Raw genomic sequence first — 13,104 nt, forward strand, 5'->3', positions numbered from 1 at the left:
GGTGCTCCCTGACAGCTTTGCACAAAGCCCAGAGGGAACAGAAGCGCAGAATTTCACACAAAGTGACGATAGTAAACAGCACTCCTGTCTGTCAAAGAGAGACAAAGAAGTATGGTGAGAGTGGCTGCACACAGGGCAGCCGTGAAGGCACAGCCATTCCTGAGGGAGCTCAGGATGTGCTGGCTCCCCTAGTCCGCAGGCACTCACCGCAAAGCAGCCAATCACATCGTTCTCTGCAAACTTGTCTCCGTAGTTTTCAAATCGGCTATTGGTGGACTTCTTTCCAGTGCCTCCGTAGCCATAGGAAAAAGGCTCTTCACCTGGCAGAAAATACAGGCAAAGGCAAGTTAAACCTGCCGTGGTCTTCACAGCTTCCTTGGCTGACACATACTTTTAAGAAAAGCAATCCCCTCTCCCTTTATTGCTAATTTTGTTCATTACCTCTTAGGAGGGGTGGTAGGTTAACAGGAAGCCCTTTAACATGCAGGACTCTAGAGGGCTTGTGGGCTGAGTTGTTAAGTCTGGGATCTGGAACTGAACTCAACTACTCCACACAGAAAGGAAAAATTTGGAAAGCAAGAGCGGAGGGGAACGGGGATGGAAGACACTGCATGCTGAGATGCAACCTTTCCCTCTGACACCCAACTGTCAGCCAAGCCTGTTAGTGCCAGTCCTGCCACAGACCCACTATGTGACCAAGGCCATGCTGCGTCATCATTCTGGGCTGTTTCCTCATCTGTACTGACCACCTGCAACTCACATCTCAAAACTGAGACAAAGAGAAATGAGATGACCCAGGAATCTTGAATGAAAAGGACATACTGCAGTGAGCTGTGTACCCACCTTCATACCCAACAAATCCACTTTCAAGGACTACCCTAAACTGGTAGTCATTACAGGATAGTGGCTCCGATGTTTCACAGAAATATTTGCCACTAATTTAAATGAGCTACAAAAGGAGACTTATTACATAGCACACTTGTAAAACCAAAAATTTCACAGCGGTGAGAAACTCATGCTTGCTTATAGGAATATGCCCATAATATATTACAAGAAATCAGGATACAAAGCAGTATTCACAGCATGACTTATGTTGACTATGTAAAAGAAACTTCTGAAAGAGTGTAGATAACAATGCTAACACTGTTATCTTGTAGGTTTAGCAGATTATCAGTTTTCCCTTTCTGTATGGCCTAAATTTTTACAAGGAGAATATACTGTTTTCATAACTAGAATGTTCATATGACCAAGGTCTCAGCACTGGTCATCGTCAGTCACAGGGAGCCAGCCAGGTCATGGAGGAGTGGGGGCCTGTGAAAATTCAAAACCTTTTAATGGGCAACCTCTGCCTTTCTTGGCAACCAGGCCTAACCCCCCTGGTCTGTCCCCTTTAACTAGAGGGTAGGCTCTGGACAGAAAATCCAGGTAGAACTTAACAGATTGCAGATCTTATTGTTTTAGCATGGCTTGAGGGCAGGAGACAACTGATCTTTAATAAAGAAAACAATTTTCAGAAAAGAACGTAATTCAGAGAAGAGTTAACTGTCTACAGAAAAGCTGTCACATGACTACGACCTTTCCAGTGGAATCTACAACGCCTGAAGATTGGCAGGCAGTGGTGTGTAGCTAATCCTATGCCTGTTCCACCCCAGGCTAGCTGTTCTCAGTCCAAGCCTGTGAAGAGGAGCCTTGAAGGCCAGCAGGGGAAGTCACCCTACTCTCTGAACTGCCGAGCTGACCTCCCCTTACCTAGCTGGGTGCTGCAGGAGTCCAGGGACCAGCCGATTCGAACAACGTGGGGATCAGGCTCTGTAGACGGAAGGTGCTTCACAGAGATTTCCTCGTTGATCTGGGGATAGAGGACAAGAAGGCTGAAGACTGTCTCTGGTGGCTGACAGACTATGAGGCAACACAGGAGGAAAGCTCACCAGGCACTGAAAAATAGCGATGGGTTTTGTTGCTGTGAAAGAGGGAGTTAGCAGCTCTGAAGAGCCTACTGCACTGAAACCAGGGCTTCAAAAGGGATTGGGGAAACGCAGGGCTACAGAGACGCATTTCAAAACACTTATTTTTTTTAGTTTTAACACTTGCTGCAGGGGGAACAAACTCTCATAATATTTAGTTGAAAGATAAATTGGTGCGATGTCTTTGGAGGGCAATCTAGCAGGCTTTCAAATATGTAAATGAACATGTTCAATAACTGCGCGATCCTGCCGCTAGTTTACTCCACAGATACTCCTATGTGTGCAAGTGTGTTTATGTGTATGCAATAATATGTCTTGTTTTTTATACATACACTGAGAAATGTTATTATTTACTTTCATCTGTTTGAAAAATTGGTTCACTTCCCAAAGGCCTGCAACAGCCAATGCTGGGCCAGGTAAGCAGCACAGAACTCCACCCAGGTCTCCCATGTGGGTGGCAAAGATCAAAGCACTTGAGCCATCATCACCTGCTGCTTCCCAGGGTGGCATTAGCAGGAAGCTGGATCACAAGCAGAGTAGCTGGGATTCAAACCAGGCACTCCCACAGGGCATGCTGACATCCCAAGCAGCAACCTGCTGCATCACACATCGACCTGCTTTTTAATCCTATGTGTTTTAGTACTGTCTGAACTTTTGTTAAATATGAGCCGGTACTGTTATTTTTTTTAAATATTTACTTATTGCTTTGAGAGGAAGAGTGTTCCCATCCATTGGTTCACTCCCAAGTGCCTGCAATGGCCGGGACCGGGCCAGGCTGAAGCTGGGAGTTGGGAACTGAATTCCAGTTCTCTACATAGATCCATGCTTTCCAGATCACCTTTCTTCCCCAACAACTCCTTTCCCTGCGTCTACAAATGTGTCACCAACAGACTACTTGACTACACAATACCTGGGGTCAAATCTTGGCAAGGAAAACTTGAAGAAGCAACATAGGGCTGGCCTGTTTTTCCAATATCGTATTTAGCAATGGTAAAGTTCTCTTTCGGTTGCTTGGGCACAGCCTGTTCTCAGTTGTCTCTCGTGGTTGTGACTGATGACAGGTCCAATGGACAGGCCTGCTTTCCGTGCCTCTCCCTTCTGCAGCTCCTACTCACCTTCATCTCGAAGCACACACGGCCCCTCCTGACCCCGTAGCTGGCACGGGCTCCTGACCAAAGGTATGCAAAGCCCTCGATTGTGAGCGGGTAGCCACTACTCCTATCTCGGGCCACCTTGAAGTGGAGGTCGCAGTTATCTGTGGAGGAAAAAAGTCCGCAGCTGACTGATGTTTTAAAGGTCCCAAGAATCCAGCTTCCCATGAGTGTTAACCAGGAAAACACTAGGTAACACATTGTGGGGGCACATCCAAGAGGAACCAGTACACCCCCTAACCATTCTCTCTTTGAAGAAAAAGGGTCTTGGCCACTGCAAATTGGCTTACGCTACTCCATATAAAAGCTGAGTTTTGTTTAATTTTGTTTTTACTCCCCAGTTGGCCTTAACAGTCAGGTCTGGGCCAGGCAGAAGCCAGGAGCCAGGAACTCCATCCTGGTCTCCCACATGGGTGACAAGGACCCAAGCAGTTAGGCATCATCCACGGCCTGCCCAGGCACATCAGCAGGAAGCCAGATTTGGAAGCAGAGCAGCTGAGACTTGAGGCAGCACTCCAATACCGGCATTGCAAGCTGCGGCTTAACACACTGGATCAGAAATGCGAGCCCCAGGAACTGGGCTCTTGACCTCAAAGGGCCCAAGGATATGCAAATGCCTCTGGTGGGAACTGTGTACAGAACAGCTAAACCCCACTGCCACAGATTTCAAACACTTCCCCACATCAGCTCTATCAGCTTGGGAGCCTGACTTCTGTTATCAACAGCTGTAAAACAATCCGATCCTGATCCACACCTGCCACCTAGCAAATCTGGGAGCACCACAGGCTCCTCCTCCCCCTGTGGGCCCAGGACACCACTCCTACACCTCTGACTCCTCCCCCTCGCCAAGGAAGCCTTTCTTAAGTCTGATCACTTAGCGTCTGACCAGATGCTGCCTCGGGGACAACTGCCACCCCATACTTTCAAAAGAGCTTAGCTTTGCCTCAGGTAGGTTTTGTCTTTGACAGCCTGGGACAGAAGAGATGGCATGCCTTTATCCCTCACCAAAGCCCATAGCCCGTGCTCTATAAAGACGTGCTCCGTAACGAAATGCACGCGCAGGCAGCCTTTCCCTCTGTGGGGAGGTGCAATGTTCTCAGACCTGGCTGGGCTTCCGGGTGCAGTCCGCTCCAGTCTGTCACTCTGGTCCTCAACTTGGGACATCTGAGAAGGGGCAGGACGCCCATAACCATTCCTCCACAGGTTTAGATGTGGTCAACGTGAACGCCACTCATCAGTGGAAAGAAAACTGAACCAGAGGACAGAGTGCAGGGCAAGCCAGGCCGAGTTAGTGCCTCGGCAGACCACGTGGCGCTGGTTTCACCAGGACATGAGCAGCTGAAGGAAACGGGGCAGCGGCTGTCAGAGCTGAGTCTGCCCAGCAGCACTGATTCCTCTCCTGCTGAGATGAGCCCCCTTCCAGGCGCATGCTCTGAGAAGCCAGAGAACCCACTGAGGCCGCAAGGCGGGTACTCCTCTTTGGAGGGGCTCAGAAGAACAACCTGCCCAGGGACCCCAGCAAGAGCTGGGAGTCGGTCTTCTATCTCCCATCCCGCGTCCCTGAGCTATGCTGCGTCTCACACGTGCACAATGCCAGGCAGGGGTTCTGGTAAAGGCCTGGGAGTCGGTCTTCTATCTCCCATCCCGCGTCCCTGAGCTATGCTGCGTCTCACACGTGCACAATGCCAGGCAGGGGTTCTGGTAAAGGCCAAGGCACTGGTCCCGCAGTGCTGCCCAGAGGTACAATCACATGGGCGCCGTGAGGACTCACATGTATCAATGGCAACAAGGGTGTCATCAAAGTCATCTTCATCCTCTTCGGCGGGAGGCTGAGGGGAGCGGCCCCTGCGTTGCAAAGTGAAGTTAATCACGTGAGAATAGTGGCAGGAGCACAGAGGAGGGAAAGAAAAGGCTCTGCTGCAATGTGCAGTGGCCCCAGACTGCTTCCTCGTCTCCATTTCTTCTCTCATAGGTTAGCAATACAACGCTGGAACTCTTCCTATTAGCAATGAAAGCAATGACTGGTACTTCTGGGTGGGGCGTGGAGGGTGGGCGGACACAAGGACACAGGGCATGCTCTACTGAAGCGGGGCATCAGAATCCTTTATAGAGTTTTAAAATTTTTAAAAAAGATTTATTTATTTGAAAGCTATAGTCAAGAGAGGGTGAGGTAGAGAGATCTTCCAACCACTGGTTTACTCCTCAAGTGGTCACAATAGCAAGGACTGGGCCAGGCTGCAGCCAGGAGCCTGGAACTCTATCTAGGTCTCCCACGTGGGTGGCAGGTGTCCAAACACTTGGGTCATCATCTGCTGTTAGGCACATTAGCAGGGAGCTGGATAGGAAATGGAGCAGCTAGGACTTGAACCAGTGCTCATACAGGATGCTGGTATTGCCGGCAGTGGCTAGACATGCTGTACAACACTGGCCTGGGAAGGCTTTCTCAAAGACTTGTCCCTCAGACCCAAGATTCTGATCCATGCCTTTTGCATGATGACAGTGGTCTCCACAATGAACTCCTTGGTATCCCTAAGGGTGCTGGCCAGGAAGGAGAATGTACAAGATCCTAGATAAACTCCAATAATTACAGCCTGTCCACATAACAGTTTTCTTAAAACCCTACATCTAAAAGGATTTAAAGTGACCCATTTTTTTCCCAGTCCTTTTCAAGTGTCCTAAATTATGAACAAGATTCATCTGCCTACCAAAGCACTAAAAAAGGGACTTACAATGCTGGCTCCTGCTTTACAGGAATAAGGGAGAGAGGCAGAAAGACAGGTCTAACGCCCAGGGCCCTGCCAGCATTGACCTAGCGCACCGTGTGCACAGATCAGGTCCCTGGCCCCAGCTGTGGCTTCCCTCTGCCGGAGTTCCCTTCCAGCCTGCTGACCCACAGCCAGCAGAGAGCCTGGTACACACAAGGGGCCCAGCACAGGGACGCTTCCTTCCGGGGAGTCCTTTCCTGCTGGCCCCAGACCAGAATGCGCGCTCCTCGTCTGCTCCCCATCAGCAAGCAGCTGTGCTCTGTGGGAGGCAGAGGAAGAGACCACGTGAGGAAGGCTCCACGTCCTAACTTCCCCACCGTCGGGGAGACCCAGGGACGGAGGGAGGGGCAGGACTGAGCCTGGAAGCGAAGGAGCGGGAGGGCTGGTCAGGAAAGGGGAAAGGCAAATGGCCAGAGCTACTCCCTCTTGTGAGTTCCCAAAACTCCCCAGCAGCCTGATAAGCAAGCAGCACTGGGGCTTACTGCTGAGAGTGTCTGTTCTCAGTCCCTGTCAGGATAAGAGAACCTAGACCCCACTGTCCGCATCACCTGTGTCCCTGGTGTCTAGCCCAGGGGTGGGCGCCACATGGAAGCACTGAGTGGGAGGATGGAAAGGGATGGCACGCCTGGGCAAGAGATCTTTCTCTGAACCAAAGGACCCCACGCAGCTATTAGGAACAGAACATTGTGCGGGACACCACAAGCAGTAAGGCCAAGACTCAGACGTAGCCTGGCATCTCACACCCAAATGCGAGGTGTTTGGGATTCACCCTGCAGGTAACAAGAAGTGGGAACCGGGAGAAAGATCGAAGTTCAGGAACGTTGAACCTGGGAACAGTGCAGGAAGGACTGGGAGAAGAGTGTCAGCCCAAGGAGACCTGCTTGGCTCCTCTGCCTTAGAACCAAGGTCCCCAGCGGGCACGGGGCTGCGGGCGTGGAAGCCTGCTGGAATACTGCGACTCGCGCCTCAGATACCCACCTCCGATCCTCTCGGTGCTCAAAGTACCCGCGGCCCCGGTTTTCTTCGTAAGGCCTCTTGCGACTCTGGAACTGCTGTCTGTCGGGCTTGAGCTGAGGAGCTTCAGGCGGGAGGAAGCTTGTGGGTCCTTCTTGTTTCATCTCTGTTTTCCCTTCTACAGTCAGGACAAATTCACATGGTGGTCACACTTGGAACTCCTCAGCTACGGGAGAAACGCTGGTCCCTTTTACCCCAGGAGACACTGGTGGACTCCTGACTAGAAGTGAAGGGCTGGGCACAGGCAGCTTTGCTGGGTGCAACAGAAAGAAGCCTGCTGAGCAAGCCAAGAAGGTGATCGCGGAGAACAGGGCTAGACACAGGAGAGCACGTGGCCGGACAGCTGGCAGTCACACAGCTCAGGCTTCACAGGGAAGGGGGTTTCAGCACTAAATAATGATGGTCTTTTAATTCAAAGGTGAAAAAGCTGCCTTTGGCTAACAGGCCAGAGACCCATGAAGGCTGGCAGCTCCCTTGGCCTGTGCTGATTGGAAAAGAGTCCTCCAAGACTTCTAAGAGCCCAGAGTCACCTCATAAGGGAGGATCTGTGGTTGAGCTACACCATAGCTAGGGTTCACCTCATTAAGTCACACCACACACAGGAAGCCAAGATGTGACAGGGTACTGTGGGTCATGGAAAAGTCCCATTCCCAGGCACTCCAAAAACCTGCTTCCAACCAAGAACAAGTTGTGGACTCACCCAGGCCCCTCTCTCACAGCACCCTCCCAGTGCTGGGTGCATTCACACCTGCACATTTCAGTCCAAGACCACCCTGGATCCCTCCCTAGCTTTGGCATGTGACCCAATCTCCCAGAGACGTCTCCTGGGCAAGTCAAGAAGGCTGCCCTGGAGGACAGAGCTAGGACACAGGGAGCCACCCTGGAGCCACAGGCTCCCTGGGCTGGTGCACAGGAGACACCATCAAAATCTGTTGATAACGGCACATAAAACACTCCCCTTGGATGGACGATTCCTTCAGTCTCAGAGCCTGACACAAATCTGCAGTTTAACCTACATTCACTGGAGTCTTGGATCAGCCACAAGAAATGTCTGGGGAATTCACTTTGTGGGTGAACCAGAGTGGAATCAGAATCAACTGGTCTCACCGAGAAAACGCACCAGGGCCGTAACACTGGGAGTCAGTCCTGGCCCTGTCATTTCTCAGCAATGGGACCCTGCCATGAGGACCAACGCTGCTTATTAACCAACAGCACTGGCCCAGGAGAGTTTCCCTGGTTAGAGCCTGAGCTCTGCCCTTACACAAGACAACTGGCCACTCTGTAAACCCAGGAGGAAACAGCCTCATTGTATCTATCTCCCAAATTGACAGCAGAAGACACTGCTCTGCAAAGATACATGGCCATGTTGGGGAAACCCTGAGTTTAACAACAGGACAGCAGTCTGCTTCAATGCAGGACTTCTCCGGGCCTCAGATGCTCTACAGAGCACTGCCAATCTCCACAGCGTGGTCCGGCACAGGCCGCGTTTCCAGTCACACGGTTAAGGAACCCTCTTCTGAGAAGTAGCACACCCTGGAACCATATTCTCCAGAACATGGGGACCACTAGACTGATTCAGAAGGCTCTTCCTGGCCTCCATTTACTAAGATTCCAAGACTCAAGCACTGGCCTCCAGGTCTAAAGTGCCCATGGTATTGGTATTCACAGCTGAAAATGGAGACAAAGAACCACGCCCCCCCCCCCCAACACTTGAAAGTGGGGCTGGGGTCTTCCCTTTAAAAAATGCAATATAACACAACACCAAAACTCCTGCTGGAGTGAGGGGCGCCAGGTTAACAAAGTCTGAGAAGACAGGTTCCAGAGACATGGTAGGGGTCCCAAGCAGATTCTGCTTCCATCCAAAAAGATGACGCTCGCAACACTCACCTGGGCGATAGGACTGCTGCTGCGGCTCCATGTCTAGTGCTCTCCTCTCATAGACAGACTCATGCTCTTGCTTGATGACCTGGGTCTCATAGAACTGGTTCTGCCTGGTAATATTGTCCATGACATCTTAAGACAAAAAAGAAAGAAGAGAGAAAGCCAATGAGATGGGTACTCCAGAGGGCACCTTGGCCATACACACCGTCCCCACTGGAGCCAGTCAGCGTGCCAGAGGCTAACGTGTGACACACCTGCAGATGTGGAAGAGGGGCCTCTCACCCCTCGGAAGATGGCACTACCTGTGACTGGGCTCTACAGAAACTGTACAAACCGACCGACGCACAACTCCTGTGAAGCGAGGCAACGGCAAGGTGAGAGAAAGGGCCCACCTTGACCTCCCTAAGTTCCCACTCTAGGGCTGGGGTAAGTCTCCAGACACCTGGGACTCCAGGGAGCACACTTTAAGAAACCACAGCCTAGCTGTTCTCTACGACAGTGTGATGCTTGGGGAGGGCCTTCAGGGTGCAACATCGAAAACTGTCTCGGGCACAAGTCAGCCCTCTGCCAGATCTCTGACTGTTCCCACCCCTGCCCTGCAGAGGCAAGGGTGACAAACTCAGAGGATGGCAAAATGGAGAAGGAAGGGAAGGAGCTACGAAGAAAACAGGAATCCTAAGAGTAGCCCTCAGCCTCATTAGGGATTTGTCCTGAAATACCAAGAGTCAGGCTGGAGGGGTTTCAGGAAGGTTTCCCGCAGGCGCAGAGGAGAGCGGCTGCAGAGTGCTGGGAGTAACACATCAACGACTCCTGGAGTATGCGCTCCACACCAGAGCCTAGGATAAGCTCACCCTACGGAGTTCTTTCCAGTTTAGGGAGACAGGCATATTAAACAAACGCACAGGGGCCAGAACAGTGGCTCAGCAGGTTAAAGCCACTGGCTGCGGTGCCAGCATCCCATATGGGCACCGGTTTGAATCCTGGCTGCTCCACTTCCGATCCAGCTCCCTGCTAATGGCCTGGGAAAGCAGCAGAGGATGGATGGTCCAAGTGCTTGGGCCCCTGCACCTGCATGGGAGACCAGGAAGAAGCTCCTGGCTTTGGTCTGGCCCAGTCCCAGCCATTGCAGTCATTTGGGAAGTGAACCAGCAAATGAAAGCTCTCTCTCCTTCTAACTCAGCTCTTCAAATAAATAAATCTTAAAAAAAAAAAAAAAAAAAAAAAAAAAAAAAAAAAAAAAAAAACCACACAAATGCACAGAAGTTTAACTATGATTGTGTTAAGGGTTATCAAGAAATATCAGGAGCTGAAAAAGAAAAGGGACCTGAGAAGTAACAGCCAAGGTGTGACTCCAAAGTCACATGAATGACGACTCAGGGATGAGAATGGAGAACATTGCCGGGTTTGGGATAACGCACATGAGAGCTCACAGGTGGGACTGAAACCAGACCTTCCCCCTAAACCAGACACTCTCTCAAGGGGCAGAGCCTTGCAGGCAAACCTGAGAGGGCTTTGGAGACAGTGAGCACGAGCGAGCAGCACACTGGCTCTCGGCCCCCAGGGGCCACTCTCTGCTGGGTGCCTCCCGAGTCCTCCTCACAGCTGTGCCAGCAGCAGTGAGGCAGAACCACGGGGAGCAGAGCCCATCCCTCCACTTGTTGACGGACTGGATGCTTTCTCAGAGGACAAATACATCTGGGCACAAACCTGGTGCGGCCCAAAGGGAGGAAAGCCACAGGTCATGTGGTGCCTTACAGGTCTGTTTACCAAGGCCGAAGGAGGGTTGCAGGGGCATGGAGGGAACTCAACGGACTCTGGTGTAGAGGGCAGGGGCGAGAGGAAGAAAGGGAACAGGGAACGTCATCTTCCTTGGGATGTGAGGTCCTCAGCTCAGGTGCTTCTTCCAGGCGCTAAGCAGTGTTTGCCCCACAGAGCCTCAAGCCTCTCTTCCTAAGCATCCCTCTGGGGCCCACAGAGGCAGCCTCGCCCAGGGAAGCCAAGGTTCTGGGACCCTTCTCCATTCTCTAAACACCCCTTTCCGCATCAGCAGGCGGACCCGGGGAGAAGCCCTTCACGCGTGACTCCATTCTTAACAACCCTGTAACCCCATTTTACACACAAGGAAACCAGACGCACACAGATGAAGTACCCTGCCCGAGTCACGGAGCTGAACTTGAAACTGTCTGAGTCTAGAGGCTGCGTTCCGAGGCATCCAACCACTGCTCTCCCGGAACTCTGCCCCTCTGAGGGCTCCCACTCTATAGACATGCTCGCTGGGCCACTCCTTCCCTTCCAGGTCTCTGCCACGCCACGTCCGATGCCAGCACTTGGGTCCTGGACAGTCGCTGGGCTGCTCTCCACTCCAAATTTATACTCAGGCTGCCCCATCTCTCGTGAACGAGGACCCAGTGCCAACCCCAAAGTCTCTTCCGTGGCCCCATTTCTCCTCTCACCTTCTTCCCCCAGCCCCAGGGTGCCCTTTCCATAGACCCTCCATAAGCCCTGGACACACAGTCCTTTCTCCTTAACCTCTCTTCCACCCATCTTTGCAGTCCCAGTGCTGAAAAAAAGTCGCCCTCTGCTAACTCCAGACTCACTCTCTGCCGTGCCAGGGCTCTGCTCCTCAAACAGCTGCAGGCCTACCCTAATCCCTCCACTCCCACACTCACTCCTATTGGCTGATGCAGATACTCCCTGGGCACGCAAGTAACTGCTTCTGGGGACCAAGGAACCCTCACCGGGAGATGCTGAGCCCCAGAAACTCTCCCCCCAACAACACCCCGAGGCCCCTGGGGACCAAGTCAACAGGCTTTCCTTCTTCCATTACTCACTCACTCCCCCTCCCCCACCTTCCCCAGACAGCTACACACTCCCGTGCTGGCCACAAGGATCCCCTGTCCCTCGGTTACTTCACCAAATTCAAACACTACCAACTTGCTCTCTGCGCCCGTCCTCCCCCCGGCTGCCCCCGTTCACCAGGCAGTCCCAAGACCATTCAGCAGCAGCCACTGAGTTCTGGCCCTGAGAGCTTGCCCAGTCCCAGGCTCCCGGGGCCTTTGTCCGGGGAAGCATCTTTCCTGCCCCCACGAGCTTCAGGACACCAAGGCTCCTGGGTGCCGCCTCTGGCAGTCAACCACAGGTCCCCAGATCGCCCAGCGCCAAGTGCCCAAGGTGCGCCTGCCTCACGGCCAGCCTTCCAGCCTGGAAGAGAGGAGTGGGTCCCCCCCCCCCCCCCCATGGAACAACCGTGCTGGTCTCCCACATCCCCTCACGGCTCTCCGGCCAATACCAGAGCACCCAGTCAACGCCTCCATCTCATCAACCCACCTCAGGACCCTATCGGCCGCTCCGGCCCGGACCCCGACCTCTCCTTCCCGAAGCTGGAAACGCGGCTCCTAACGCCCAGCCCACCCTGCTCCAAACCCTAGGATCACCATTTCCAAGCCTCTCCCCAAGCCCCTAAATAGAAAACCGCTTGTTCTTCCGACTCCGTTCGGTTCCAAAAACCACGGTTTCCGGTCTCTGAGCCCTAAGGTCCAGAACCCTCCCCATTCCCTGGACCCACCTCTTTTCCGAAACCGACAGCGCCCACCCCCAGCATCTCCCCCGCGCCGAGTGCCGGAATCCTCCCGCCGGCCGGCCCGAGGCCCCTGTGCCCAGATCCGATCGCAGGGTCCCCCGATCCTCACAGCATCTCCCCGACCTCGGGCGCCGGGCTCCCGCGCCCCACAGCCCTATCTTGGCCCAGACTCCAGGCTCCCCGGCCCCCGCCCCGCGCACTCTCACAATGTCCGTCCGGCCCCGAGTAGCCGCCGGGCTCCGGGTGCGGCTGCAGCCCGGGCGGCGGTGGCTGCGCGGTCCCCTCCAGCTCGGAGCCCCCCTCGGTCTCGACCTCCTCGTTGTTGTGCCCAGGTCGCCCCGGTTCGTCGTCGGCCTCGAGCTCCCGCTCGTCGTCGGGCTCCTCGGCCTCCAGCGCAGCCTGCAGCCGGTCAGCAAGCTCGGCCTTAAGGCCGCGAGTGTCCAGGCCGCGGCGCTGCAGCTCCTCGCGAAGTTCGTTCACCTTCAGACGGCGTACATCCATGGCCCGGGCCCCCGGGGCGGCCCCCGAGCCCGGCCCGGCCTCCCAGGGCTCTGTCCCCCTTAAACCTCTCCTGTCAGGAGGCGAAGGGGGAAAGGGGGGGGGCTACTCCAATGGCGGCGGCGGCTCAAAATGGCCGCCGCCGCCGCCGCCACCTCCCCCTCCCAGTGCCCCGCACGATGCAACACGGGTGTCAATTGGCCAGCGCGCGGGGGCAACGGGCGCGGGCCCGGACACTCAGCCAGTTAGAG

At 53.8% G+C, this 13,104-nt stretch overlaps 1 protein-coding gene across 4 annotated transcripts in view; it reads right to left on the reverse strand.

The window, feature by feature from the left end:
- Positions 1 to 13,104, reverse strand: part of HNRNPUL1 (heterogeneous nuclear ribonucleoprotein U like 1) — a 35,087-nt gene that overhangs the window by 20,671 nt on the left and 1,312 nt on the right. Inside the window, exons 1-7 of one of the 4 annotated variants that reach the window (XM_062177041.1) lie at positions 12,562 to 12,999; positions 8,782 to 8,907; positions 6,859 to 7,012; positions 4,887 to 4,960; positions 3,080 to 3,219; positions 1,750 to 1,849; positions 208 to 320 (exon numbers count right to left, since the gene is read on the reverse strand). In XM_062177041.1, the coding sequence (XP_062033025.1) occupies positions 208 to 320; positions 1,750 to 1,849; positions 3,080 to 3,219; positions 4,887 to 4,960; positions 6,859 to 7,012; positions 8,782 to 8,907; positions 12,562 to 12,856 (1,002 nt within the window). In that variant the 5' untranslated portion in view covers positions 12,857 to 12,999. Of the gene's footprint in view, positions 1 to 207; positions 321 to 1,749; positions 1,850 to 3,079; positions 3,220 to 4,886; positions 4,961 to 6,858; positions 7,013 to 8,781; positions 8,908 to 12,102; positions 12,292 to 12,561; positions 13,000 to 13,104 lie in introns of those variants that run through there. The other 3 variants (XM_062177042.1, XM_062177043.1, XM_062177044.1) reach the window with 3 other exon arrangements.

This window comes from Lepus europaeus, chromosome 19 (assembly GCF_033115175.1).
Source record: "Lepus europaeus isolate LE1 chromosome 19, mLepTim1.pri, whole genome shotgun sequence".
Lineage (NCBI taxonomy): Eukaryota > Metazoa > Chordata > Mammalia > Lagomorpha > Leporidae > Lepus > Lepus europaeus.